The sequence below is a fragment of the Denticeps clupeoides genome, chromosome 18 (genome assembly GCF_900700375.1).
Source record: "Denticeps clupeoides chromosome 18, fDenClu1.1, whole genome shotgun sequence".
Taxonomy (NCBI): Eukaryota; Metazoa; Chordata; class Actinopteri; order Clupeiformes; family Denticipitidae; genus Denticeps; species Denticeps clupeoides.
The window spans coordinates 19,281,985-19,309,913 of record NC_041724.1 but is presented as its reverse complement, the minus strand read 5'-3'; the positions used below and the strand labels follow the sequence as shown (position 1 = coordinate 19,309,913).

At 48.8% G+C, this 27,929-nt stretch overlaps 5 protein-coding genes across 9 annotated transcripts; 4 read left to right on the top strand and 1 right to left on the bottom strand.

The window, feature by feature from the left end:
* The first annotated feature begins 398 nt into the window (after positions 1-398).
* yif1a (Yip1 interacting factor homolog A (S. cerevisiae)) lies at positions 399-3,587 on the top strand. Its single transcript, XM_028960343.1, has 10 exons — positions 399-513; positions 597-723; positions 808-876; positions 969-1,204; positions 1,282-1,386; positions 2,190-2,268; positions 2,346-2,403; positions 2,499-2,654; positions 2,729-2,822; positions 3,291-3,587. The coding sequence occupies exons 3-10, from the start codon at positions 849-851 to the stop codon at positions 3,447-3,449; spliced, it is 915 nt and encodes a 304-aa protein (XP_028816176.1). The 5' UTR covers positions 399-513; positions 597-723; positions 808-848; the 3' UTR covers positions 3,450-3,587.
* A 783-nt stretch (positions 3,588-4,370) lies between these two features.
* LOC114768369 (forkhead box protein N2-like) lies at positions 4,371-6,204 on the top strand. Its single transcript, XM_028960603.1, has 5 exons — positions 4,371-4,514; positions 4,609-5,052; positions 5,123-5,256; positions 5,335-5,399; positions 5,526-6,204. The coding sequence occupies exons 2-5, from the start codon at positions 4,609-4,611 to the stop codon at positions 5,786-5,788; spliced, it is 906 nt and encodes a 301-aa protein (XP_028816436.1). The 5' UTR covers positions 4,371-4,514; the 3' UTR covers positions 5,789-6,204.
* A 563-nt stretch (positions 6,205-6,767) lies between these two features.
* Positions 6,768-14,767, top strand: LOC114767999 (atlastin-3-like). 2 transcript variants are annotated; one of them, XM_028960016.1, is made up of 14 exons: positions 6,768-6,905; positions 7,431-7,650; positions 7,748-7,882; positions 8,335-8,439; positions 8,622-8,672; positions 8,747-8,803; positions 9,241-9,333; positions 9,509-9,647; positions 12,547-12,674; positions 12,750-12,806; positions 12,894-12,965; positions 13,313-13,504; positions 13,579-13,818; positions 13,917-14,767. In XM_028960016.1, the coding sequence occupies exons 2-14, from the start codon at positions 7,447-7,449 to the stop codon at positions 13,977-13,979; spliced, it is 1,536 nt and encodes a 511-aa protein (XP_028815849.1). In that variant the 5' UTR covers positions 6,768-6,905; positions 7,431-7,446; the 3' UTR covers positions 13,980-14,767. The 2 variants fall into 2 exon arrangements, with proteins under 2 accessions (XP_028815849.1, XP_028815848.1); XM_028960015.1 differs by having other exon boundaries at positions 6,788-6,905; positions 7,424-7,650.
* Positions 14,768-15,597: 830 nt separating this feature from the next.
* Positions 15,598-17,910, top strand: cfl1 (cofilin 1). Its single transcript, XM_028960017.1, has 4 exons — positions 15,598-15,754; positions 16,674-16,972; positions 17,050-17,126; positions 17,196-17,910. The coding sequence occupies exons 1-4, from the start codon at positions 15,752-15,754 to the stop codon at positions 17,312-17,314; spliced, it is 498 nt and encodes a 165-aa protein (XP_028815850.1). The 5' UTR covers positions 15,598-15,751; the 3' UTR covers positions 17,315-17,910.
* Positions 17,911-18,475: 565 nt separating this feature from the next.
* Positions 18,476-24,771, bottom strand: prss23 (serine protease 23). 4 transcript variants are annotated; one of them, XM_028959941.1, is made up of 2 exons: positions 24,683-24,771; positions 18,476-19,864 (listed from the first exon to the last, which is right to left on the bottom strand). In XM_028959941.1, the coding sequence occupies exon 2, from the start codon at positions 19,850-19,852 to the stop codon at positions 18,740-18,742; it is 1,113 nt and encodes a 370-aa protein (XP_028815774.1). In that variant the 5' UTR covers positions 19,853-19,864; positions 24,683-24,771; the 3' UTR covers positions 18,476-18,739. The 4 variants fall into 4 exon arrangements, with proteins under 4 accessions (XP_028815774.1, XP_028815771.1, XP_028815770.1 ...); XM_028959938.1 differs by having other exon boundaries at positions 18,476-19,935; positions 24,683-24,768; XM_028959937.1 differs by lacking the exon at positions 24,683-24,771 and adding an exon at positions 20,182-20,812 and having other exon boundaries at positions 18,476-19,935.
* Between the last annotated feature and the right edge of the window lie 3,158 nt (positions 24,772-27,929).

The window sequence follows — 27,929 nt, the reverse complement described above, 5'->3', positions numbered from 1 at the left end:
GTTCAAATCACACTTACTACCATTGTGTCCCTGAGCAAGACACTTAACCCTGAGTGTCTCCAGGGGGGGACTGTCCCTGTAACTACTGACTGTAAGTCGCTCTGGATAAGGGCGTCTGATAAATAATGTAAATGTAAATGTAATTAATGGAGACAGATGCTGTACATGTAATAAGTGACTGTTTTTTTAATGACAGTGACGCTGATTGCCTCTGTCACTGTGAAACACTGCAGCGCAGCACACGGTGACACAGCAGCGACCTGGATCAAGGGGACCTCAGTGGCAACCTTGCGATTACGTGACACCACTGCCCTTCAGTTTTCTAAAGGTGAAATACACGGAGCCATTAAGTGTGAAACAGACGCCAGGTTATCTGCAGCTGTGCCCGTGTTTACGTGGTTCAGGTTCCGCTTCTCTCAGATGCCACGCAGGCAGAGACGCGTCCACCAATCAGAAAGGCCCGGGGGCGGGCCGAGCTGTGTTGCCACGTCAAGGAATTTTCAAACCTAAAAGGTCTGTATTGAGGAGAATAATTGAGGAGAAACAAAACGTAGTTCATTGTTAAATATGCCTTAATGTTTTTTTTATTCGTCTAGATCACAACATCTGTAATAACAGCTGCATCGACAGCAGCGACTGGGGACTGTCGCCTGTCCCTCGACACCGCCAACCTCGGAAACGACCGGCTCAATCTGGCAACACGCGCGAGTGTCCACGTCAAAAGTAAGTGTCCGCGACGGCGACCAACATGTCTGTGAAAAGTGCATCTGCTGCCTGGCTGGTGCTCTGATGTTCTGTGTTGTTCAGCAGTAGGACGTCGGTGGAATCTCCGTCTCGGATTGCGCACGATGGACCCGCACCGTGGACACCGAGCAAGTGAGTAGACGCCTGGAGATCTCAGATGCCCGGAAGCTGCCCTGGTCCATCTGTGGTTAACGTAACCTTCACCCCCCGGTCATCTCTTCCAGCCAAACCGAGAGCTCGGGCAGCACCTCCTGCAGGAGACCCGCTGCTGTTCGAGGACACCAGCTCCAGGACAGCTCCTAGCGTCAATCAGGGCTACTATGAGTCTGGCTACAACCTGGGCGGGCCACCAGACAGAGGTGCCACCATGAGCAACTTGTTCGCTGATCCCATGGCCAACGCCGCTATGATGTACGGCTCGTCCATCGCCAACCAGGGCAAAGACATGGTCAACAAGGAGGTGGGGTCCCGCTGTTCCGCGGCTAGGACCGATGCTCCAGCACCTTGCTCACGATCACATCTCTCTCCACCCCACAGATCGGCCGCTTCATGTCGGTGAACAAGCTCAAGTACTTTTTTGCAGTTGACTCAAAATATGTGATGAAGAAGCTGATTATTCTGATGTTCCCCTACACACACCAGGTAAATGCAGCTGTAATGCAGCGTTCCAGCCCTCGAAACGCCACCTAACAAATATTTTATCGACTATATCGTCCAGAGACATACTAATAACCTTCTGAGAGAGGGACAGACCCTGTCTGCCTAATGGGGAAACCTGGTGGTACTTAGATCTCCAGGAGACCTTTGATGTTGTCGGATACAAGTGAGTCCTGGTTAAGTTCTGAACAGCTCTGTTCTGGCTCTGTCTATAAGGGGGTTCTCCAGGGTTCCAGTTTAGGACCATCATTAAAAGTAAAAAAGTAATCTTTTTTAATTAATTCCCTTGGAATTCTCAGATTGGATACTGTGCCCATGCAGCTTTGGTCACCTTAGTTGTTGTGGTTCTAGACTTACGTGAAGAGTTTAGCGGAACTGCTCAGTGTAGTTTTAAGTTCAAGCCACCGCTGGAATAGCCGTCTTCAGTCTAAGGAAGATCTCCTTTTCACAGCATGTAACACGGACCATGAGGTTGAAGGCAAACCAAAACCTTCAAATATGAAATACAGGATTCTTCAATGATTACTTTATCTTCATCCAAGTGGCCTGGATGGGTCAGATGTTTGGAACTTTTTGAATTGAGGGATCAGTGGTAAAGGTGTTATTGTACAGTGTTTGAACCTTTGGTTCTTCGGTCTGGTTCCTGCATTCCTGTCTGCTTTGGTTCTAGTTCAGAAAACCAACTTTTCAGATGATAGCAGCACTGTGAAGATGTAGCTCCTTCCACAGCTTGAGAAGGAACAAATCGTCACAAATACTGTAATATGTGTGTCTGATGTGTACCTCAGGACTGGGAAGTCCGCTACCACAGAGACAGTCCTCTCACCCCTCGTCACGACGTCAATGCTCCCGATCTCTACATCCCCAGTGAGTTCTGAATATCGTTCACTCGCACTGAAACCATATCTCCAGAATAACCCAGAACAAGATCTCTCCCTCCTCAGCTATGGCCTTCATCACCTATATTCTACTGGCTGGGATGGCACTGGGACTACAGAAAAGGTAGCATTCCCGACTCTGTTCTAGAACAAAAGCAGCAGAACACGGCTGGATTCTCCCCAGTCTGCACATAACCAAAAGTCCCTTTTCCAAACCAGGTTTAGTCCTGAGGTTCTGGGCCTGTGTGCCAGCACTGCTTTGGTGTGGGTCATCATCGAAGTTCTCGTCATGTTGCTGAGCCTGTACCTGCTCACGGTGCATTCGGACCTGTCCACTTTCGACCTGATAGCCTACAGCGGATACAAATACGTGGGGTGAGGTCTTCATCACGTGCACAGATGGCCGCTTCCGTCTCTGGAGGCTGACGATGTCTCTGTCCCTGTCTCAGGATGATCTGCACCGTGCTGTGTGGACTTCTCTTCGGCACTGATGGATATTACGTTGCTCTGGCATGGTGCTCTTGTGCCCTCATGTTCTTTATTGTAAGTATTTTTTCATCATCCCCTTGATTTTATGTACCAGATGTTTCCATATAATAAAAAACAGAATATTAGCAGATGCTTTTCTTCAGATACAGAATCCCACATTTTAGCAGCGAGCACTTTCTCCTTTACTGTTTCTTTACCGACACCAATGCTGACTAGTGGTTGGAGGTTTTAAACATCTACTCCAGCCCGTACTCCATACTGATCTGGGATCAGCTTCCATTTGGAATAAATGACGCCTCCCAGCTTGTTGGAAGTGTTTATTGAGCACGAGGGAGGCTGTGCTGCTCTCTTCTTCAGTGGACTTGTGGAAAATGGCATCCTTTTTATTTTTTGTACTGAACTATTACCAAAAAAGCTGAAAGGATGAGATGCCCCTGAGATGTGCTTGTTTGTCGCCTGAGACCGTCTTTTGAACGAATATAATTTATTACGTTGCTGTTAACGTACTTTCTTCTCTCTTAGGTGCGTTCCCTGAAAATGAAGATTCTTTCCTCGCTTTCCTCGGATTCCATGGGCCCAGGGGTGACAGCCAAGCCCCGCCTCCGCCTGTACATCACCGTGGCGACCGCCGTCTTCCAGCCAATCATCATCTACTGGCTCACCTCCCACCTGGTCCGGTGACCTGGGGGTCAGCTGGCCGAAGGACTGAAAAGTGACCATGTCTGCTCTGTGTCCCCGTGCTTTTAAAAGCCACCACCTTTCTTCTCAGAAGACATGTTGTATGTTTGAAACGCGTGATAATAAAAGGTGTTCCGTGTACCTGCTGCGTGTCTGCTCTGCTTTTAATGTACAGAAAGACGTGTGTCCCGTGGTTTTAATGGGACGTGTTGTATGTTTGAGACGCGTGTCCCCTGTGTCCCCGTGGTTTTAATGTACTGTGACATGTTTGGGACGCGTGTCCCGTGGTTTTAATGCGACCTGTTCATGTTGTATGTTTGAGACGCGTGTCCCCTTGGTTTTAATGTACTGTGACATGTTTGAGACGCGTGTCCCCTGTGTCCCCGTGGTTTTAGTGTACCGTGACATGTTTGAGACGCGTGTCCCGTTTTCCGCGTGTCCCGTGGTTTTAATGGGACATGTTGTATGTTTGAGACGCGTGTCCCCTGTGTCCCCGTGGTTTTAGTGTACTGTGACATGTTTGGGACGCGTGTCCCGTGGTTTTAATGGGACATGTTGTATGTTTGAGACGCGTGTCCCCTGTGTCCCCTTGGTTTTAATGTACTGTGACATGTTTGAGACGCGTGTCCCCTGTGTCCCCTTGGTTTTAATGTACCGTGACATGTTTGGGACGCGTGTCCCGTGGTTTTAATGCGACCTGTTCATGCTGTATGTTTGAGACGCGTGTCCCCTGTGTCCCCTTGGTTTTAATGTAGTGTGACATGTTTGAGACGCGTGTCCCCTGTGTCCCCGTGGTTTTAGTGTACCGTGACATGTTTGAGACGCGTGTCCCGTGGTTTTAATGCGACCTGTTCATGTTGTATGTTTGAGACGCGTGTCCCCTGTGTCCCCGTGGTTTTAGTGTACTGTGACATGTTTGGGACGCGTGTCCCGCGTGTCTGTTACGTCACGTCCTCTCCGCGCGAGCCGCGTCCGTCTGGTTTCCAGGGAAACGGGCGAAGGGCGCAGGGCCGCGACTCCCCCGATGCGCGTCGCGCTTTGCAGGAATACCCCGTCCTCGGCTGGAAGGTGAGTTCCGTAACTCCGCGTCCCGGCGCCATTTTCTCCTCTTCCATCCCGACACGTCGCGCCAACTTTCTCACTTCTTCTCTTTAATCTGGAGATGGAGAATGAGTGTCATTCACGTCACTCCCCCGACGCCCTGTCACCGTCCCTCCCTCAGCCCTCCTGCACCTGCCCCCCTCCTCCCAACCAAGGCTCCTCCCACTGCCCCGCCCCGTCCGACCAGGACGACCTGACCTGCCTCAGCTGGCTGCACCAGGGGACCAACCTGCTCCCCATCCAGCCGCTGGCGAGGACGTCCTCGACCGCCGTGGCCACCGTGGCCCCCGGGGCCCCCGGCAAGCCCCCGTTCTCCTTCAGCAGCCTCATCTTCATGGCCATAGAGGACTCGCCGGAGAAGAGCCTGCCGGTGCAGGGCATCTACGAGTGGATCGTCCGGAGCTTCCCGTACTACAGGTCGGCCCCCGGGGGCTGGAGGAACTCGGTCCGCCACAACCTGTCCCTGAGCAAGAGCTTCCACCGGACCGGCCGAGACAGGAGCCAGGTAGGTGCGGCCCGCCCCTCTCAGGCTCCGCCTCCGCCGGCTCCTCACTGGCCCGCTGCTGTCCTTCCAGGGGCCGGGAAAGGGCTCTCTCTGGCGGGTGTGTCCGGAGCACCGGCCGGCACTCGCCGAGGCGCTGAGGAAGACCCAGCACTGCCAGGGACCCGGCTCCGTCCTGGCCGGCTCCGTCCTCTCCGGCCCCGTGCTGTAGGTCCAGCCCATTCGGTAGCGGTGCCGCAGCAGTACCGGCACATTCCTGTTTAACGTCAAGCTTCTGTGCTGCAGGCCGGACTCAGCCGGCTGGTCTGCATGCTCCTCCGGACCTCCGCCCGGCCGCGGGACCATCTCAGGTCCGATTACCTTCACGCCTGCCAGAACACGGTTACTTCGGACGGATCCGAGACGTCTTTTTATTCATCTTTACTCGCTTAGAAGTGATGTAGCTGCACGATTTGAAGGTCTTTGTCCTCTTACAGAACAGCAACCTCCGTCTTCAGACACGCCTTGCTCTGTGACCCCTGACCCCGAGGAGTCCGTGGAGGACGCGCAGAAGGACCCTCTGGCTGACAGTGGCTACATTGAGTTCCACTACTACCAGTGTCAGCAGTACCAGTATCTGGTTCTACCTGGAGATGCCGATCTGGACCTGGAGACGGTGGAAATCCTTCACCTGGACGCCGAGGCCCAAGAGGCCGCCGGCTCGCTCCTTGACCTTGCTGGCGGCGGCCAGTGTGGCTGACCGGCCGCTTCTGTCGCTCCTCTGGGACCAGAAGGTCTTACTGACCACCTGCATGCTGACTGTAGAAGTGCTGCTAATGCATTAGAACCTGCCTGATGAACTCAAACACGTCTGGATCATGTGAAGAAGCATTTCAAATCAATTATGATTTCAGTTCATTGATACGTTTTCTATCGTGTGAAGAGCAAGGCCTTGCTATATTAATTATGTACTAAGTATTTTCACATCTAAAATCTTTAGTGATTTAAAAAGCTGCCATTCAGCCTACTGTGTTTCAGGAAGCACCAGCAGGTTCTTTTTTAACATATATGTTGGATTTTCTGCTTATGAGAATGAATGTGTTTGTATTTGGGGTAAAAGAGAGGTATGTTTTCCTCATTTACAGTTTCCTTGGCAATAAAATTTTTTGATGCTTATCCTGTGAGTCTGGATGTGAAAGTGGTACACAGCATAGTACATGGTGACACAACGAAATGTGTGCTCTGTATTTAACCAGTGCGCACCATGACAGGCGCCCGGGGAGCAGCTATGTGATTACGAGGCCACCACTGCCCCACTGTGCAAAATATGTTCAATGTTTTCTCATTTTTAATAATAACAGGTAACAGCTCTGTAGACGGCCTGGTCGAATGGCAGTGACACAGACTGGAGGAATTTCACCCCTCCTGTGGGTGGGATGGAAAAAATGGTGCTACTAGAAAAATATCTAACATGGGTGGCACCATTCCGACTGCACTATGGCAGAATGTGGTCTGTTCTCCTGCTAAATGTTTACAGCCTGATCTTGTTTTTAGCTTTTCAGCTAGTTAAACGCTAGTAGAGAAAGCATCCGAGTCTGTTTTGGCGTAATGGTCATTTAGGAACGTTAGTTAAAACCCCATTTCCCATGAAGCAGTTCGGGTTTCAGCTGTCGTCTAAGGGACGTATGACGATGTAGTTTTTCATTGCTTCTCACTCACGTCGTGTGTCGGAGGAAGAACTACAACTCCCAGCAGGAGAGTGGATGGCGTGTGGGAAGTGTAAAACGATTCGGTAGTTGTTAAAAGTTTTCTGTTTTCATCCTCCTGGGTTGAGCTGTAGGCTCAGAAGCAGGTCCCACAGCGACTGTACTTCGGAGGTATGTAGCGTGGAGCGTCAGAACGCTGATTTCCAGACTTGTAGAAGCGAAGTGGAAGGTTGAGTGGACTTGCTACGCGCCTAGTTTCTTCTCATTTACGTTTGGCGTGCTTAATGTGCGCCACGTTAACAGCGAAATAGCAGAGAAGCGATGTTGTTTTCTGTGACGTTACTTACTCGAAGATAGTTTTGTAGATGATTTTTGGTTTTAGTATAACTTTACGAGTCTGAAAGGCAGGCGTTGAAACGCCCTGGCTGGAACCAGATGTTTGACATTCTTCAACCTGTTTCCGCGCATACACGCTGAGAGTTGAAATGATGAGTATAAAATACTCCGCATCGTCCGCCCTTCTTGTGTCTGTTGGTGAGTCTTTTCTGAGCTGCTTCCACTGCTACACCTACACCTTCAGCAGAAGGTCCGAGAAGGTCCAAGCCTGATTAATTTCCAGGAAATGGGTCATAGGTCATGGTCATTAATACGGCTCTAGCCGTCGTCACAAGTCGGTCATCTGACTGTTGGCCACAGGCGCAGTGACGGAAGCATGGGGGGCGAGCCCGGCCCAGTTCAGATCGTGACGGTGAATAAGGCGGACCACTCCTTCAGCCTGGACACGGAGGCGCTGGGCAGGATTCTTCTGGCTCCGGAGGTCCGGGACAAACATGTGGTGGTGCTGTCGGTTGCTGGTGCTTTCCGGAAGGGCAAGAGTTTCCTCCTGGACTTCATGCTCAGATACATGTATAGAATGGTGAGTGTGACCCTGTCCTTGCCTGGAACCATGGCAAGAACGGCACCTTCAGGGCGTGCTGGTCCGTCAAAGTTCTCTCCATTTCCCCCACTGTCAGCATGGAGAAGACTGGCTGGGGCAGGAAGACGACGAGCTGACTGGCTTCTCCTGGAGAGGAGGTTCTGAACCCGAGACTACGGGAATCCAGATGTGGAACGAGGTGTTCCTGGTTGAAAAGAGCAACGGCACAGAGGTACTGGATCAAAACTACTTCAGATTATGGTGTGACTTGCATTTATATGTTCGTATTTGTTTGGGTGCATAAAGATTGCCCCCGTCCGCCCCCGGTCCCTTGATTGGTCAGTGTGTGTGTAAACCCAGCAGTCGTGCTCAGGGCTCCTCCCATAGTGAAGCTGCCGGAGAAGGTTCTGTTGGTGTGTGAAGATGTATGTGCAGGATTAGGCTGCGTCCACGGGGGCAGTCGTTCCTTTTCATTCAGCACGGAATCACCGTACGATATAATGAAGTGTGGCTGTAGAGGGCAGTTTAAAGCCTGAAGCATGCAGAGCTGGCCTGGTTAACGTTTGGTGAAGGTGGTGGAGGTGCAGAGCACTATATAATACCATCTTGATATTGCAGTTAAAAGGGATCGTAAGTGTTTCGTGTCCATCTGTATCATTGTATTGATATTTGCTGTGTGTGTAGGTGGCGGTGTTGCTGATGGACACACAGGGGGCGTTTGACAACCAGTCCACAGTGAAGGACTGCGCCACCATCTTTGCTCTCAGCACCATGACCAGCTCCATGCAGGTGACTCCACTGCTCTGTGTGTCACCTCCCGTGACTGGACAGTTCAGGGTGACTACAGACATGTCACCTGACTGGACACCTGTGTAGCACGGAGGGACGTTTGGGCCCATGTTGTCACGGTAACAGTTGTTGACCGCTGCTGAGTGAAGACTGATAAGGCTCATTTATGTCCATTTCGGCAGATCTATAACCTCTCGCAGAACATACAGGAGGACGACCTTCAGCAGCTCCAGGTGAGGTGACAACGCAGCCGCGCTGGGGACGCTGGCTTTACTCACTGCTTGCACTCATTTCCTGCTCTCTCTAGTTGTTTACAGAATATGGCCGCCTTGCCATGGACGAAATCTTCCAAAAGCCATTTCAGGTACTGTAAAAAAAAGTAACTCTGAAAGTTATCAGTTCTGACTACAGAAGAGACAGTCCTCACTTTCTTTCCACTTCTCTCTTCTAAATTGTTCTGAATTCTAATCCAGTTGTTCCAACATAGCCGCCAGAGCGCCGCTTCATGTTGCTCCTGCATGGAATCTACATGTAGAGAAGTGGAAGCATGTTTCAGTCCACCTGTATTAAACCATTATGGTGGGTGGTGGCCAGGTTCAAACCCCACTTGCTACCTTGGTGTCCCCGAGTGTCTTCCTGTAACTACTTAGTGACAGTGGGCAGCCATGACAGGCGCCTGGGGAGCAGTGTGTGGGGACGGTACCTTGATCAAGGGGACCTCAGTGGCCCGCTAGGCCACAAATGCTGTGAAAGTTCTCCGGTCGGAATGTTCCTGTATGTTGATTGTTCTCTCCTCCTCAGTCTCTCATGTTCTTGATTCGGGACTGGAGTTTTCCCTATGAGTACAAGTACGGCTTCAAGGGAGGCCAGCAGTTCCTGGACAAACGACTGCAGGTACAGTAAACGCTGTTACTTTGCACCTGAGTACTTACACGATACAACAAGGGTAATATTCACATTCTGTGTCAGTGCTGAATTCAAAGCCACTACCCAGTTATGTCTTTTCTTCTCATTGAACATACATCTCATTGCTTGCATACTTTTTTTTTTTTTTTAATCTGATTTTCAGGTGAAGGAATCTCAGCATCAGGAGCTGCAGATTGTGCGGGAACATATACATTCCTGTTTCACATCCATTTCCTGTTTCCTCTTACCACATCCTGGGTTAAAGGTCGCAACAAGTCCGTCTTTTAAGGGCCAACTTTGTGGTATGGAATCCCTTCTTCTGGAGTGTGTTTTTGTGTGTCACTACAACATAAGTCAGTTTACTTAATATTTAGAGCACACTTAAAGGTACCCTGACAGGAAAGTTTTGTTTCTGCTTTTATTTCGTTCCCTTTTTTCCCCTAATACTGAAATCCAGCCACTTTGATCCAGTCCTACAGTAAGATTTCCTCTGGGACGCGCCGCTTCGGTGTCTGTAGCTTTAAATGCTGATTAGGAGGAGAGCGGCCTATAGAAGCTGAGGGGCATTCGCAGAAATGACCTCAACACCGTTCACGCTGTTTTTCCAGACAAAATCCCCTTATGACTACATAAGGGGACAAATTCCAGCTCAGAACATCTGAGCTGCCACACTAAGAAAGACAAAAAGTTAAAGTGAAGTGATTCACATGTGATACACAGCAGCGCAGCACATGGTGCACACAGTGAAATTTGTCCTCTTGTTCCCTTTAACCAATCACCCTTGAGTGAGCAGTTGGCAGCCATGGGCAGTGGTGTATCACATGTGACAATCACTTCACTTTAAAATGACAGACACCTGGGGAGCAGTGTGTGGGGACGGCACCTCAGTGGTACCTTGGCAGATCGGGATTCGATCCGGCAACCTTCTAATTACGGGGCCGCTTCCTTAACCACTAGGCCACCACTGCCCCTGTGAAAGTCAAAAAGCGGGTGAAAGTCCAAGTGAAGTGATTGTCCTTGTGAAACTCAGAAGCACAGCACATGGTGACACAAAATGTGTCCTCTGCATTTAAGCCATCACCCTTGGTGAGCAGTGGGCGCCCGGGGAGCAGTGTGGGACGGTGCTTTACTGAGTGGCACCTTGGCGGCTTGAGATTCAAACCACTTCCTTAACCGCTAGGCTGCCACTGCCCCAATGACCAAATACACCTATCTGCATTTCTAGCGACATTTTCATGTCAGGGGACCTTTAACACTAGAACTCCCAGAGAGGGGCCATGTGGATCAGTTGTTTTTACATGGGGCCAAATATTTTTTAATGTTTTTATGGGGGGATGGGGAGTGACACATTCCAAATAAATGGGAGCCAACTGTAGGTGATTGAGTTTTTAGTTTGAAATCAAGGGGCCATTTGGCCTACCTCTGGTAGGGCTGAGGGGGTCAGAAAAACCTGGCAGTTAAAAGCCAATGTTTGAAAAAAAGCATTTTTAGCCTTGACATCTGATCTGATGTTCAGGGGTCGTTTATTCCCTGGGAGAAGAACTTGGGACCTGCAACTGCAAATTGTGTTTTAACCTGGGTCTTGGAACCAAGAGTTGTTCACCAGATCTAAAATGATCTAGTAGGAGTTTAAAGAAGCCAGTATGGGTGATATGTGTATAGACTATTACAATAGTCCAGCTGAGATGAGAAGACGGCATGGATGGCCGTTTCAAAATCTCTAGAGCCGATCAGCTTAATATTTATTAGTATTTAGAGTTGAAAAAAACTTTTAACCTGTGTATGTATCTGCTTTGTTACTGTGAATTATTACCCCCAGGTTTCTTACACAGGGCCATATCTGATTTCCAAGGTGACCCAAGATCATGTAGGTCAGGGGTACAAACAAAAGCACTTTAATTTTTTCTTGATGTAAGCTAAGAAGATTCATCTTAACATCTTCCAAACAGTTGAGTAAGTCCGTCAGGGGTGTCCGTGTACCATGTTTCACTGGTAGGTAGATCTTCGAGTCATCTGCGTATAACAATGATCGCATATTTTTTAAAACAGAACCTAATGGGAGCATATAGAGTGAAAAGAGCATAGGACCAAGAATCGTCCCCTGAGCAGGAAAGTGGAGTTTTCCAGGAGAACGTATCACCCTGCTTAACTGTAAATGCTCTAGTATTTAAACCATCGAGGTGCCAATTCTCTGTTTCCAGTTGTGTGCAGTAAGCGAGAGAGCAGAATACCATGATCTACTGTGTCGAAGGCTGCATTTTCTCTAGGAGTTGTAGAAGAGCAGAGTTCCCTGAGTCTATGATGGATAAAAGGTCATTTAAAATTCTTAAAAGTGAAAGAGAAGTGATTGTCATTGTGAAATAATGCAGCACAGCACACGGTGATACAACGAAATGTGTCCTCCTGCTTTGGGGCAGTGGTGGCCTAGCAGTTAAGGAAGCGGCCCCGTAATCAGAAGGTTGATCCGCCAAGGTGCCACTGAGCAATGCACCGTCCCCACACACTGCTCCCCGGGTGATGGGTTAAATGCAGAGGACAAATTTCACTGTGTGCACCGTGTGCTGTGCTGCTGTGCATCACATGTGACCGTCACTTCACTTCCTTACCCGCTTGGAAAAGTGCAGTTTCTGTGTTGTGAAGTGCTTGTGGTGGCTATTCATCCTAAACATTTAAAGACCAATTTGCAAGCAGCAGACATGAATGTTAAAATGTCCCAGAATTAGGATACTAATATCATAGGTCATATCGTATTGTAATATCTGCTGGCAATTCAGAAAGCTCATGGATGAAGTCCTTATGCCATCATGGCGGTCTGTAAAGTGCACAGAGTGGCGGTGTGGGCAGGCCCGTGGATAAAATGTCCGCTGTAGCGTTTAAAAACTGCAACCTACCTGCGCCCGGGAAGCTAGGGACCAGTTCCCTGACCGTGTTGAGTATGGAAGTCTTGATTGGTTGTGATCTGACTGGGTCGCGTAGGTTCTGTTGAACCGCTCTGGGAACTGGGCCGCTGAACGCAGACTGGGCCGACCAGGGTCGGTCCCCTGAAGGACCCCAGCAGGGGGTGTGTAGCTAGAACACCGGAGGAGAACCCGATCCCTGACCAGTATGCCAAGAAGAAGCTGCAGAGATGAAACGCCGTGGCTACAGAAATGCTCAGAGCATAGTAAGTGAGCGTATTCTGTATTTTGGATTGTCCATCAGATGTGGCCCCTGAGTTTAAGGAGGGCCTGCGTGACCTGGTCCCCACAATCCTGCAGCCCAGCGCGCTGGCAGAGAAGGAGATCAATGGCAACAAGGTGACCTGCCGCGGCCTCCTGGAGTATTTCAAGGTAAATCATTCGATTCTATTAATCCCCACCCTGACTGACCCACTCACTGACTTTCTGTCTTTGTAACCCTTTCAGGCATACATCAAGATCTACCAGGGCGAGGACCTGCCACATCCCAAGTCCATGCTGCTGGTACCCATTCAGTCTCCTCTGGACCTTAAATCTGCTGTAGAGGATTGAGAAGATGAAGTAGATGATTTAAATCTGCTTTTTTAACAGGCAACAGCAGAGGCCAACAACCTGGCCGCTGTGGCAGCTGCTAAAGACCAGTATTACAGGAACATGGAGAAGGTTTGCCAGGAGTTTATTGTTCTATATCGTAAATTCTGTACACTTCAGATTTACCAACTTTGCCAGACACGGTGTGGATTGAATCCCTTTATTCTGTTGGAATATTTGCCTTTTTTGATGCTAGCATGTCATACTTCACTCATCATATATACCAATTTCTCACAAAAAATTCATTCTTTCCCCCAGTTTCTAGTATTTTGTCTGTCTCTTTGAACGTTTCTACTCAGAATTGTGTCTGATGAGCAGCATCTGTAATTGGCACTGTGGCTACCCGATTTGGACGGTTAGGTGTAGGCCGTACCATGGTGGCTTTCGGTTCAATTCCCATCTCCTCTCTCTGCTGGTAGATCTGTGGAGGAGACCTGCCATACGCCGCCCCCAGCTCCTTGGAGGAGAAGCATGAGTTCTTCCTTCGTGAAGCCCTCCGCCTCTTCTCTTCAACCAAGAAGATGGGGGGGCAGGAGTTCTGTGGCCGCTTCCAGGCCCAGCTGCAGTCGGAGTTGGAGGAACTCTGGGAGTCATTCAGCAAACACAATGAGGTGTTTTTTTCAGAAATGTATAATGTAGAAACACCTAGTGATGTTTGTAAATTGATCCCCTTTCTCTTTTCCAGTCGAAGAACGTCTTCAGTGCTTTCCGGACACCAGCGGTGCTTTTTGTCCTTGTGTGCCTCCTGTACGTTCTGTCGGGTCTGCTCTCCTTCATCGGCCTGACTGCCATCTCCTTCGCATGCGACTGTGTTCTGGGCCTGGCCATGATGGCCATGATATCCTGGGCCTTCATACGCTACTCTGGGAAATATCACGGCGTTGGCACTGCCATAGACCAGGCTGCAGGAGTGCTGCTGGAGCAGGTACGTTTTCTCCTTCAGTTACGATACATTAAACCACAGCTGGTTTGAATTTCTTCGCTGTCGCTGCTCTGCTGCATCTTCTGCTTCTTGTCTTTCAGGCCACAATGATGTTGAACAAATCCAGAGCTTCATCAGCTCCTCCACAGAAGAAGTCAAACTAGGACCAGGACTGCTGCACACCACACAAGTTTACGTCTTTATATATAGAAATGAAAGATTAGCGCACTACATTTAAAATACAAGACCCAGGACAATTATTGGTCCAGTCACCAACCTTTCCCCTCAGAGCTCACACTAAAGGTGTGGATCAAAGTTACATGGTGCAGTGGAGCTTTCAAGATTGATTGACGACAGTGGTTGTTGGACCGATGCTAAATGATCCATCCCCTTGGTGATGATGTCTCATTTACATTGATCAATGCATTCCAGCGCTCTCCACTTTCCTGCTGCTGCTTTTCATATCAGGAAATGTGTGTGTGTGTGTGTGTGTGTGTGTAAAATCCATTCCTGCAGACTGCAGTGAGCGTCACGCTGTTATTCCAAAGTCATGGGTCCCTGTGTTGGCTGGTAGCATTTTTTTGTAAGCTTTGTAAATCACATTCCTCTTCATTTGTGAGTCTTACGTCTCACCATTAACACAATTTCTTCTCAGAGAAATGTCTTAAACTGTCGTGGTGCTCTTTTACTGATGAGCCAAAGACCATTTTATATCATTGATCGGGTTGTATGTCTTTAGACCTGGCACTTACTAGGTGGCAGTGGAACCCATATCACCCTCCATGTTTCAGATGGACAAGAAAAGCAAAGGCTCTCCAATAAAATCCCTGCCATTCTTTGCATTTTATTTCTGCATTTATTTTTTCATTACAGTAATAAACTATACGCATGGAAATCAATTTGCTTTGGAATAGAACACTGAAATTATAATAAAAGGTTTTCTTTATTTCTGCGTTTGCTTCGTATTCCGCGGTTTTAATGTGGCATTTGCGGTTTTGTCCATAAGGTGTCAGGGCTGCATAAAGGATGACTTCGTGCCGGGATGAATTTTCTGCCTTTTGCATGCAGCAGCTGCTGACATTAATAACGGCCGGGGAGGCAGGCAGCAGACAGACAGACAGAGAGGCAGCCTGAATGCAGGCAGGCGCACATAGACAGACAGACAGACATGCAGCATGGAGACGCACTGTGCCGCGCATGCGCCGTTCCGCCCAGCATGATGTCCCGCTATCAGCGGGGGCTTTCACGGTGACCGCGATGCGCATTGTGTGCAGTTTAAGGGCCGTTTTCTCACGTCACACTCCACAAACGAGCTGTTTGTTAAGGTGAAAGGAGGCGCTCGGCCTCTGGAACTGGAGCTTTCTGCATTTCTCCCCTCGGCTCGGGTAGAAATGGACGCTCTTCCTTATATGGCGATCGGGAGTCGCGAGCAGCCTGGCGCGCGCGCGATTGGGCGCTGCGCGCTCCCAACTGTCACCGTTTGTTTCCTTATTTGGAAGCGAGTTAAGCGAACCTGAAAGGGGCGGGGCCGGAGGGGCGGGGCCAGAGGGAGGCGCGGGCACGATGCGGAGCATCAGACAGACAGGAAGCAGGTTCTAAAAACACATTACACTCGAGTACAACAAGAGTTGTAAAAGACTAGCGAAATATACTGAGATATTAACATCCTTAAAAATCTTATCAAACATCCACATTTGAATAAACGCTGCTGTCCACTGCGTTTCGCCGCATTCATGCGTAGCTGCGTTGTGTTCGGAGGTTTCGGAACTCCAACTCCCATCATGCCCCGGAACTCGGGCGCGTGACCGCGGCCTACAGGCGAGCGTCGGGCACGCGCGTCTGGGCGCGCCCGTCAGGCGTATGAAGAGCGTGCGAGCGCGCGGCCGCACCACAGCTCATTCAATCCCCGAGCAGAGACGGAGCGACACGCCGCGCCATGGTACGTGCTCCCCCGCGGCCGGAGCGCCTCACCCCGCCGGCCGGAGAGCGTCCCCTCGGCCGGGACCGGAGCGCCGACCGCGGCTTAACCGGCTGCTTCCGCGAAAAGGGGCGAGAAGCGACGCGACGCAGCAGGCGCCATTTCCTCCTCCTTCTCGCCGCCCTTTATTTCCGTCATTTCGGGCCGCAGCGGCCCGCTCTCCCGCCGCCTGGTCCGGACGGTTCGGTTTGCCGCTCGGACCGCGCCGTCCGGTACCTGCGCGTCGCGGCCCGGCGGCCTGCGGCTTCCCGCCGAGCCCGTCCTTTGTCTCCGAGGACCCGCTTTCAGGCGCGCCGCGTCGCTCCGGTGCGGCTCCCGTCCGGCCGCCGGCCCGGTTCCGGACGGACCGATCCGCGCGGGTTCATTCGATTCGGCGCTTTTATTCCGCACATGGCCCCACCCTGATTCCGCGGCGGCGCGTAACGGGCGGCGGCGCTTCCTGGTTCGGGCCGGAATGGCGGCGTGGGGCCTTTTCCCTTCTTTTTGTTGTGCGTGGGGTGACTGCGGAAGTGCGGGTTCCGGCCACAGACGGCCGGTTCGGACGGCCGTCCCGCGGGTCACGTGGTCCGGTGACATCTCCACGTCCAGCGTCCGGCCGCGGAATGCGAGGAATGGCGACGTCGCTCCCGCGCATGCGCAGTCGCCCAGCCCGGCCGTCACCTCCATTTTCCTCCTTCCACCATGCCGAGTTTGGGGGTGTGGGGTCACATGACCGCGGAAGAATGGGGCTTTGTGCGCTTCCCTGACCGTCCTGCGGTGCTGGTGTTAACATGCTAATCCTGCCTGAGATTTCCCATAAGCCCCTGAGGTATGAGGTTTCCACCGAGCTGCTGTTCACTCCTCTCTCTCTCTCTCTCTCTCTCTCTCTCTCTCTCTCCAGGCCTCCGGAGTTACAGTGGAAGAAAATGTTCTCACGATCTTCAACGAGATGAAGGTGCGCAAAGCACAGGCCAATGAGGACGAGAAGAAGAAGAGGAAGAAGGCCGTGCTCTTCTGCCTCAGCGAGGACAAGAAGAAGATCATCATGGAGGAGGGCCGCGAGATCCTGCAGGGAGACGAGGGCGACCCCTACCTGAAGTTCGTCAAGATGCTTCCATCCGACGACTGCCGCTACGCCCTGTACGACGCCACCTACGAGACCAAGGAGACCAAGAAGGAGGACCTGGTCTTCATCTTCTGGTAAATGCAGCTTTTGTTGTCCCCTCAGCCTCTGGCCTGCAGACGCCTGAACGTCTGACCGTTCCTCTGTTCTCCAGGGCTCCAGAGTGCGCTCCCCTGAAGAGCAAGATGATCTACGCTAGTTCTAAGGATGCTATCAAGAAGAAGTTCACAGGTGAGTAGCTGGCAGTGTCCGTTCTGGACCCCACGTTCCCCGCGCTGATGCATTTTTTCTTGGTTGAAGGTATTAAACACGAGTGGCAGGTCAACGGCCTGGAGGACATTAAGGACCGAAAGACCCTGGCGGAGAAGCTGGGCGGCTCGTCAGTCGTTTCTCTGGAAGGGAAGCCCCTCAACGATTGAGGCTGACGCGCGAGGGGTCGTAGCTGTTCATTCCAAGGGGGCGGGGCGGTGGGCGGGGTCTTGTGATTGATGCAACTCTAGGTGGCCGGGGTGGGAGGGTATTTGCAGGGGCGGGGCCAAATGACTGCTCAGTGCAGGGCTGTCATTCCAATCCACATGTACAATGAACAAAAATTTAAAAAAGTAAAAAGATTTAAACAGAAAAATTGATGAAGGATGATTATAAAGATATTAAGAAACTGTAAATGTGTGCAAACAGGTTTTTGTTCTTTCTGGATTCCACTAGAGCGAGTGTGTGCGAGATGAGACAGACAGACAGATGATGGGCAGCAGACTCAGTATCTTTTAAACCACGGCTTTCCGTTCAGCTTACTTTCCATACTCGCAAAAATTCCCTTTTTTAGTTTTTAATTTCCATTGGAAGCCTTTTGACGTCCGAAACGTGCGTTGCGCTGGTGTGATGATGGAATTGAATACATTCCTCTGTTTGTTAAATGCGATCTGGTGACTGGTGGTTGGTGTGGAGAGGAGAGAGCTGCTGGAAAGTGGATGTTTTTGTATCGTCTCCTTATCTCTAATAAAAAGGCACTAAACGAGTCCGTCTGGCGTCTCTTTTATGTCTCGTTTTATGCTGCTTGCTGCCTGTACCGTTCACTTTGGTTCCAAATCCACATGCAACCTGTAATGCCGTTTTATAAAATAAATGTTCATGTCTGAGTGTGTAAACGTCACCTCCCATCACTTCGTTTTGATGGAATTGAAGTCAGATGTTTCATCTCTTTCCCAAAACCTCCAAATTGCAGATTTAATTTGTGATAAAATGGTCTGAGGTTTTATTTCCTTCGTTTTGCCACCAGAGGGCGACACTTGGCATCACAGGAACAGACTCGCCAGGTTCTCCAAGTTGGCAGCAAAAGGAAGTTAATTTTGCGGGTGACGCACCAACATCCTAAACTTTCCTTCCATCACGAAGCCGTCTGTGCCGTGTGTGTCCTCATATGTCCACGTTTGTCCTGGGAAATCTTGATCTACATGGCTAACATACTTCCAGCTTTTAACACCCACTATAGTTATTAATTCAAATGGTAATGAATTCCTATACAAAAGTATGATCGTTTCCAACAATCCTTTGGCCATCTCAGTAAGAACAATTGACTTATGCAGATTCAAAAGATTTAATGATCTTTGAACAACAACATATCTTTAATGATTAAATCATTCCACCCCAGAAAAGGAATAATTCAAAGAAACGACCGAAAGCCCCAAAATGCCATGACTGTGACCTGGACGGAGGTCCAGCACGAGACACAAGGTCCTACAGCAGGGTCCACCGCCTGAGACGATTCCACGCCGATGCGGTAAATGTGCGGACAGGCGTGTGTCGGTGCCGGGACGAGGCTTCACCGTATGACCCCCGTCCTGTCCTCAGTCCCGCCTGCAGTCGGCCTTGTTTCCGTGCACCCAGTAACATATCTGCGCGAATTTGAGGGGGGTGAAGCGGACGGCCACGTTGTAGTCCCGGTTCTCCCCGTCGATCTCCAGCCACTGGTGGCCGGAGAAGATCCCGATGACCTTCCTCTCCCAGCGCTCCAGCGCAGCGTCCCACACCCTGCCGTAGACGCCGGAGCCGCTGGCCCCGGGCCGGGCGTCGCAGTGCTGGTAGATCAGGTCGCTGGACTCGTCCTCCACGGGACAGAAGCGGTACACCAGCTCCCCCGGACGGTCGCTGTCGAACCCGGAGAAGTGGACGCGCCTCCCGGCCAGGTCCTCGGAGACGGGGGCCACGGCCAGGCGCATGAAGGGCTGGCGGTGGGGCCAGCGCAGCTCCAGCAGGGCGTAATCGTAATCCATGCTGACTTCCTGGGGACCCTGGATCCAACCTTTGGGGACACGGGTTCGCTTGACCCGGACCCAGCGCACCAGGGGCTTCTTGATGGCCGCCGTTCCGTTGCCCAGAGCGAGGGGCCCCAGGAAGCCAACTCTGAGTTTGCGGGCGCCCTTGACATAATCCTTCCCATCATGCACACAGTGGGCCGCGGTGAGGACATGTTGCGGGGACACCAGGACCCCCGTGCACCCCGTGGAGACGCGCACGGCTGTGTTGAAGGGGTAGTCTAAGAGGAAGTTGTCACCACGGATGTTGAAGCGCCCGTCGGCCCCGTAGATCTGGCGCCTCCTCCTCCCGCGGCGCCCGACTCGGCGACGCCTCCTGGCGGAGGGCGGGGAGGTGGGAGCCACGCCCTCCTTCAGGCCCACGGTGGTGAGGGTGCGGGAGCCGTCCTCGTACAGGGTTTCGAAGGCCAGCTCCTCCATCAGATGCTCCCTGGGCTCCCCCGCCGCCCTCTTGTGGTAGCAGCTGGCATTGCAGTGCGTGCTGAAGTCCAGGTGGGCACGAGCGCTGAATCGGGACCGGACCAGGACCAGGGGACGGTGGGGGACCAGAGCAGGGAACACAGGCTGGTGCTGGTGGGCCCAAAACACGTGAAGGAGCAGAATCCACAGGAGGAGGGCACAGGAGCGAGAGTGAAGGTCCGCCATCGTAGCAAACACCTCAAAACGTAGGACATCCCATACAACTCTTTACCAAGCGTGATGGTTCAGGCGGAGCCAGCAGAGTGTTTCTGAAGAAAGACGAGAAGGAAGGTCTGGTCCATGCACTAAACCAGATTTAACACCTGGAACATCATCCACCCACAAATAGCCTGGTTCCACCAACCAAGCGGCCAAACTCACACAAACCCAACTGTTGGATATATTTGCATAATTCCACATGAGAGTGAATCTGGACAGAACTTCGCTCTCCAGTCGCTTGTCAATGCCACCTCAATCCCAAGCTATTAATCATTAAAAATGAACAGATCAGGTACCTGCACCTCTGAAGGAACCTACTGTGGTGCCCAGACCTGAGTAGCAGATACTTGAAGCTGTGATGACTGGATGGAGATCTGGAGAAGGTGGAGGAGAAGTTAACACCTCAAACTTATTGTTCCTGAGCGATTTTCTTCCACCCAGAGGTCACGGCCATCATGGAATCATCACACTGCTTTCTTCCCATAATGCAACCTGGTGTCCCGTTGTCCCCAGTACGTGGATCTGAAGGAATACATCTTTGGAGGGATTGAAGTCCCACGTCTTTGTTCAGGGATGTTCAGAGCTATAAATGTCTAAATCTCACTCGGCAGCGTAATGAACTTGTCCTGTCCCAGTACTGTCCTTGTCACCAGGGCGACACCTGCGTCCCCAGAAGGCCGCTGGTCGCGCTGTTTACTCCGCTCCATTCCCACCCGACCACAGTAACGTGGAGCGCGACGCGGTACCTGCTGAAGATCTGCTGGAAGCCTCCTGAGATCCGGACTCTCGGAGCGGCGCCGGAGAGCGCGGCCCCGCGGTCCTAGCGCCCGGCGCCGAGAAGAAAGGCGCCTGTGAGGGACGGTCCCTGAAGGTTGACCTCGGGGTACATTCCATAGATGTTTGGACATGCCGAGGTCAGGATGAAGACTTTCCATCCACCCACAGAGCCTCCTGAAGTCTTTCACCTCCTACTTTTCATTTTCACACCACTGGCATTAAGTCAGATGCTCCCTCCAACAGATCCCACTTTTCTGGGAAAACCAGTCCAGGAATTATTAAGTTCCAGTGGAATGTCATGTTTGATTGATTATTAGATGAAAGATGCAATAAAATTCACACCAGCAGAGAATCTTATTTCAAATAATGACTTTTCATAAAAAAATAAAGACATTTTAATTAATGAAAGAGTTGTGTACATGAACAGAGTCTCTCTGATCGCCACCCATACACAGTACGTCGGTTTAAAATGACTGGCAGAAGAACCTCAGAACAATTTGGTGCTGTGCATGCGTAAAGTCTGCGGTTTTATAACTCGTCACGCATGAGTAAAGTCTGCGGTTTTATAACACGTCATGTATGTGTAAAGTCTGCAGTTTTATAATACGTAATGTATGCGTAAAGTCTGCAGTTTTATAACTCGTCACGCATGAGTAAAGTCTGCGGTTTTATAACTCGTCACGCATGAGTAAAGTCTGCGGTTTTATAACTCGTCACGCATGAGTAAAGTCTGCGGTTTTATAACACGTTGTGCATGTGTAAAGTCTGCGGTTTTATAACACGTTGTGCATGTGTAAAGTCTGCGGTTTTATAACACGTTGTGCATGTGTAAAGTCTGCGGTTTTATAACATGTTGTGCATGCATAAAGTCTGCAGTTTTATAACACGTCATGTATGTGTAAAGTCTGCAGTTTTATAACACGTCATGTATGTGTAAAGTCTGCGGTTTTATAACACGTTGTGCATGTGTAAAGTCTGCAGTTTTATAACACGTTGTGCATGCGTAAAGTCTGCAGTTTTATAACACGTTGTGCATGCGTAAAGTCTGCAGTTTTATAACTCGTCACGCATGCGTAAAGTCTGCAGTTTTATAACACGTCATGTATGTGTAAAGTCTGCGGTTTTATAACATGTCGCGCATGTGTAAAGTCTGCAGTTTTATAACATGTCGCGCATGTGTAAAGTCTGCAGTTTTATAATACGTCGCGCATTCAAAAAGTCTGCATGTATATTACACGTCGTGCATGTGTAAAGTCTGCGGTTTTATAACACGTCATGTATGTGTAAAGTCTGCAGTTTTATAATACGTAATGTATGCGTAAAGTCTGCAGTTTTATAACTCGTCACGCATGAGTAAAGTCTGCGGTTTTATAACACGTTGTGCATGTGTAAAGTCTGCGGTTTTATAACACGTTGTGCATGTGTAAAGTCTGCGGTTTTATAACATGTTGTGCATGCATAAAGTCTGCAGTTTTATAACATGTCATTTATGTGTAAAGTCTGTAGTTTTATAACACGTCATGTATGTGTAAAGTCTGCGGTTTTAGAACACGTTGTGCATGTGTAAAGTCTGCAGTTTTATAACACATCACACATGCGTTATGTCTGCAGTTTTATAACACGTTGTGCATGCGTAAAGTCTGCAGTTTTATAACTCGTCACGCATGCGTAAAGTCTGCAGTTTTATAACACGTTGTGCATGTGTAAAGTCTGCGGTTTTATAACACATTGTGCATGTGTAAAGTCTGCGGTTTTATAACACGTTGTGCATGTGTAAAGTCTGCGGTTTTATAACATGTTGTGCATGCATAAAGTCTGCAGTTTTATAACACGTCATGTATGTGTAAAGTCTGCAGTTTTATAACACGTCATGTATGTGTAAAGTCTGCGGTTTTATAACACGTTGTGCATGTGTAAAGTCTGCAGTTTTATAACACGTTGTGCATGTGTAAAGTCTGCAGTTTTATAACTCGTCACGCATGCGTAAAGTCTGCAGTTTTATAACACGTCATGTATGTGTAAAGTCTGCGGTTTTATAACATGTCGCGCATGTGTAAAGTCTGCAGTTTTATAACATGTCGCGCATGTGTAAAGTCTGCAGTTTTATAATACGTCGCGCATTCAAAAAGTCTGCATGTATATTACACGTCGTGCATGTGTAAAGTCTGCGGTTTTATAACACGTCATGTATGTGTAAAGTCTGCAGTTTTATAATACGTAATGTATGCGTAAAGTCTGCAGTTTTATAACTCGTCACGCATGAGTAAAGTCTGCGGTTTTATAACACGTTGTGCATGTGTAAAGTCTGCGGTTTTATAACATGTTGTGCATGCATAAAGTCTGCAGTTTTATAACATGTCATGTATGTGTAAAGTCTGCAGTTTTATAACACGTCATGTATGTGTAAAGTCTGCGGTTTTAGAACACGTTGTGCATGTGTAAAGTCTGCAGTTTTATAACACATCACACATGCGTTATGTCTGCAGTTTTATAACACGTTGTGCATGCGTAAAGTCTGCAGTTTTATAACTCGTCACACATGCGTAAAGTCTGCAGTTTTATAACACGTCATGTATGTGTAAAGTCTGCGGTTTTATAACATGTCGCGCATGTGTAAAGTCTGCAGTTTTATAATACGTTGTGCATTCAAAAAGTCTGCATGTTTATTACACGTCGTGCATGTGTAAAGTCTGCGGTTTTATAACACGTCATGTATGTGTAAAGTCTGCGGTTTTATAACACGTCATGTATGTGTAAAGTCTGCAGTTTTATAATACGTTGTGCATGCGTAAAGTCTGCAGTTTTATAACACATCGCGCATGCGTTATGTCTGCAGTTTTATAACACGTCACGCATGCGTAAAGTCTGCGGTTTTATAACACGTTGTGTATGTGTAGAGTCTGCGGTTTTACAACACGTCATGTATGTGTAAAGTCTGCAGTTTTATAACATGTTGTGCATGCGTAAAGTCTGCAGTTTTATAACACGTCATGCATGCGTAAAGTCTGCGGTTTTATAACACGTTGTGCATGTGTAGAGTCTGCGTTTTTATAACACGTTGTGTATGCGTAAAGTCTGCGGTTTTATAACACGTTGTGCATGTGTAAATTCGGCAGTTTTATAACACGTCATTCATGCGTAAAGTCTGCAGGTTTATAACACGTCACGCATGCGTAAAGTCTGCAGTTTTTTAATACATCGGGCATGTGTAAAGTCTGCAGGTTTATAACACGTCACGCTTGTGTAAAGTCTGCAGTTTTATAACACGTCATTCATGCGTAAAGTCTGCAGGTTTATAACACGTCACGCATGCGTAAAGTCTGCGGTTTTATAACACGTTGTGCATGTGTAGAGTCTGTGTTTTTATAACACGTTGTGTATGCGTAAAGTCTGCGGTTTTATAACACGTTGTGCATGTGTAAAGTCTGCAGTTTTATAACACGTCATTCATGCGTAAAGTCTGCAGGTTTATAACACGTCACACATGCGTAAAGTCTGCAGTTTTTTAATACGTCGGGCATGTGTAAAGTCTGCAGGTTTATAACACGTCACGCTTGTGTAAAGTCTGCAGTTTTATAACACGTCATTCATGCGTAAAGTCTGCAGGTTTATAACACGTCATGCATGCGTAAAGTCTGCAGGTTTATAACACGTTGTGCATGTGTAAAGTCTGCAGGTTTATAACACGTCACGCATGCGTGCGAGTCCTGCTCTGGGGTCAGATTCCTTCAGCGGCTGTCAGGGAGAGGATTGTATGTAGAAGTGGGTAACAGGTACAAGTCGTGGCCTGTTCTGACGGAGCTTCTGCACTGTGAACATTCTGAGGCGATCCGTCTGCAGACTTGGTGTAATGGACGTCTTTGTTCTGAGCTGTAATCTGAGATGATAGGGTTCCTTTAAGAACACTGTCTCTTACCCTTGGGAAGAGGAATGTCCCTGTTCTTTAACAACAAAAAAAGCAATTTCACTCAATTTCACACCAACTCACACACGCAGTGTTGGGATCATGTGGTGCTTCACCTGAAAATGGAGTCCAGACCTCCCCACAGTGCTGTCGGTCACAATTACGCAGGATCTTCACTCTTCACAATGTGGTGGCAAGTAAGTGCGGGAGAGTGAAGGACTCCCAGGCTCCCCAGCACTCCGGCGGGGCCGCCAGCGCTCGTGAGGTCATCTCCAGCCTGGCAGCACAGCAGAGAGGAAAATGGAAAAAGGAACGTTAGTGAAAAACAAGGAGGAATGTGGCCGCAGTGGCTCTTATCAGAGCCGTGTTCAGAGGACATCTGTCAGAGGTCTAACTCGAGCCAAGAAGACCAGATTCCAGACTCAGGACACAATATTCCGAGTTCTCGTGGGGATTCCAGTCACCAGCCATAACATTAAGTCCAGACATTTCCCCACAGATGGTTCGTTTTGTGGAAATGTCCACTTTTCAGCCGTTTTTGCGGAGTAGCAGCGTGCATTATCCTGTTGCTCATCTGCCTGGTGGAGGAACTTCAGCTTGGCCACACACACAACATACTGTGATGTACAGTAGCCCTGGCCACTGCAGGTTTACAAATGCTGTGTATTACATTTGACCCCACAAGGACATCAGAGTCTTGAGCATTTTTCTCCTTACAACACGTCAACCTGCAGTCCACTTCCATGATAGTAATCTGTCATATTATTACCTGATTATATTACAGTGCTATAATGTGACTAAATGTTATAATGCACAGATGCAAGCAGAAAAAAAGACTACTGTCCTGTGACTGAGGGAGAAGTGGCAGCGGAACCCATGTCATTTATATACCCTGTTGTCATTGTGAAAGTCTTTCATAGAGGATTGCAACACAACTCTGGGGGCTTCGTGGACGTTCCAGAGATGGGCTGAGCAGCCAGACAAGAACATCTCCTCCTCCTCCACCAGTGACTGGGTATTGGGAAATTCAGCTTTAATTAAAGTGTGTCTTCTATGTTCCTCTACAAGAGCTCATAAATATCCTGAAGCCGTTCTCCATGAGGAATGAAGCAGATTTGTTCTGCTAGAGATAGATAATCTCACTTTACATGGTGTAAAGTGTACTGAACTGGAATGCAGCACTGAATCCTGCTGGACACAACTGAAGCTCTGGATGCAGGTGGAGAGGCAGGTGGATGGAAGGCTAGAATGGAGCTTCCACAGGAGCTCACCATATCTGGACTCCCTGGGGTTCTGAACATCAAGCAAGCAGCCACATCCTCACTGCGATATAACCACAGATCTTACATGAAATGACCCTTTTCATGAGCCATGGGAATGTTTGGAATGTGCTCCTTTTATAAAATGAATATTTTACGGCACAGGAATGAGTCTAGTGGATGCAGAAACAACAAAATTCCGTATGGAATTTCCACTCCTGTTTCTCAGTCAATGTTGAGTGAGGAACAGGACTGTGAAGAAATGGAATAGATGGGGAAGGACATTCTTTCCCCTGAAGTCTGGCAGGCAGCACAGTGTCCTTTTATTATAGGATTTTCTCGCCTGTAGAGGAGTGGCAAGGCTGAGATCCCAGTCTGTCTGAATGAAGCTGCACCGTTCTTCAGAGTCGCCCAGTTCAGGTCTGTTTTTGCTGTAATCCGTGGAGAAGTGCAGGCTGAAATTGTATCTTTATGTCCATCATGTACAGTTGTGGTCAGAGGTTCATCATGGACATGAATGTCATGGTAATTGTGGGCTTGCAGGGGTTTCTTTGAACTGTTGCAGAAATACATACATCTTTCATAAAATTATATTTACAACCCACTTACATGGTGCGTAATGTTCTACCAGGCCCTGGTCCAGGATGAGTTCACTGCCGGTTTATCAATGACAGCAACAACATAGGTCAAAATAAACCCAAGAGCCTTACAGAAGATATGAGCTTCTGCAGCCTCTTTCAACAGAAAGAACATGAACGGGGTGAAGAGCACAAAGTCCCAGGTTTGAGCCCCAATTACAGCCATCATGTCCAGGGGTACTGTCCATGTCACTACTGACTGTAATGGCATCTGATAAATGTCGTAAATGAAATATAAATGACATCCAGCTCTGACCATTTATCATCACTGTCATTTCAGTGAGGCTGGATGGAAAATTCCACATCGGCGATCATTTCATAATGTCATCTCGTGCTTTGTGGCCAGGCAGTTTAATAAAGTCTTATCTTATATAAAAAGATCATAAAGAGCAGCCAGAAGCTTAAAAAAACATCAATATTGGATGATTAATTGAAATGACATGAAGCATAGAAGAATGTTCATGGAAGGTTCCATCCAAACCTGGGTATGGAATTATCCTCCTTGATGATTTGTGAATTGAAAATGAAGTGAAAGTAATTACTTTCACTTTTTAGGTGCCTGGAAGCACAGTTCCTGGTTTCTGGTCCACTTCCTTAGCTGCTAGGCCATCAATGACCCTGTAAATGAATTTTTCTTCTGTAGGTGACAATGATGGATGTAGCCTACAGTCATCTAAAATCATGCTCTTACTATCATCTGATTCATGCTCTTACTGTCTATAACAATTAACAATCCACATCAGGCTCACGGGTCCCAGGACCCGGGACATTGGGCCCACTGCACAGCGCATATCCTTCTCACTCACACTCACACCTATGGCCATTGTAGAGTCATCAATCCAAGGGGAATCTATTAGGGAACAGGGATGCATGCAAACTGCAGACACCTGACCTTGAACACATGAGGTCACAGTGGCACTGTGTACAACTATCATACAAGAAAATCCTAATCATATACAGTACAGGCCAAAAGTTTCATGACCATTTACGTTGGTAGATTCTCACTGAAGGCACCAAAACTATGAATGAACACATGTGGAGTTATGTACCTAACAAAAAGTGGAGACCTGGCCTCCACAGTGGTTTGGGGTGAGCTGGGGACCCCAACACGTGCTAAACACCTCTGGGAACTCCTCCAAGCTGTGGCTATTTTGAGGTTTTCAGGTGAGTGTGAGGGGTAAAGAATTGAGCACCTGGTGTGAATTATTTTCTCCAGACACTTCCAACATATATCCACAGCATTGGCCTAAAGATTCCCTCAGAGAAGGAGAGGCCACATCAAGTAACAGACAGTGACCAGGAAGAATGGAAAGAAGAGTAATGAACAAATCTGACAGACATTGCGCTCATGGTTCTGTTTAGATTTTGCAAACTCACTATTTTTCCACTCATAAGTACAGTTAAGTTTTCCATCAGTATACCAAATAATGAGGAGCTGAGGGCTGGAATCTAATGGAAATCTGGAC

Excerpts from the sequence above, each read along its gene's own strand:
- yif1a (XM_028960343.1), top strand. The coding sequence starts at position 849 with ATGGACCCGCACCGTGGACACCGAGCAA. Across the intron at positions 1,205-1,281 it reads AAGACATGGTCAACAAGGAG|ATCGGCCGCTTCATGTCGGT; the intron begins GTGGGGTCCCGC and ends TCCACCCCACAG. Across the intron at positions 1,387-2,189 it reads TGTTCCCCTACACACACCAG|GACTGGGAAGTCCGCTACCA; the intron begins GTAAATGCAGCT and ends TGTGTACCTCAG.
- LOC114768369 (XM_028960603.1), top strand. The coding sequence starts at position 4,609 with ATGGAGAATGAGTGTCATTCACGTCACTCCCCCGACGCCCTGTCACCG. Across the intron at positions 5,053-5,122 it reads CCGGCCGAGACAGGAGCCAG|GGGCCGGGAAAGGGCTCTCT; the intron begins GTAGGTGCGGCC and ends CTGTCCTTCCAG. Across the intron at positions 5,257-5,334 it reads GTCCTCTCCGGCCCCGTGCT|GCCGGACTCAGCCGGCTGGT; the intron begins GTAGGTCCAGCC and ends TCTGTGCTGCAG.
- LOC114767999 (XM_028960016.1), top strand. The coding sequence starts at position 7,447 with ATGGGGGGCGAGCCCGGCCCAGTTCAGATCGTGACGGTGAATAAGGCG. Across the intron at positions 9,334-9,508 it reads TCCTGGACAAACGACTGCAG|GTGAAGGAATCTCAGCATCA; the intron begins GTACAGTAAACG and ends TCTGATTTTCAG. Across the intron at positions 12,966-13,312 it reads ATTACAGGAACATGGAGAAG|ATCTGTGGAGGAGACCTGCC; the intron begins GTTTGCCAGGAG and ends CTCTGCTGGTAG.
- cfl1 (XM_028960017.1), top strand. Across the intron at positions 16,973-17,049 it reads GACCTGGTCTTCATCTTCTG|GGCTCCAGAGTGCGCTCCCC; the intron begins GTAAATGCAGCT and ends TCTGTTCTCCAG. Across the intron at positions 17,127-17,195 it reads TATCAAGAAGAAGTTCACAG|GTATTAAACACGAGTGGCAG; the intron begins GTGAGTAGCTGG and ends TCTTGGTTGAAG.
- prss23 (XM_028959941.1), bottom strand. The coding sequence starts at position 19,852 with ATGGCGGACCTTCACTCTCGCTCCTGTGCCCTCCTCCTGTGGATTCTG.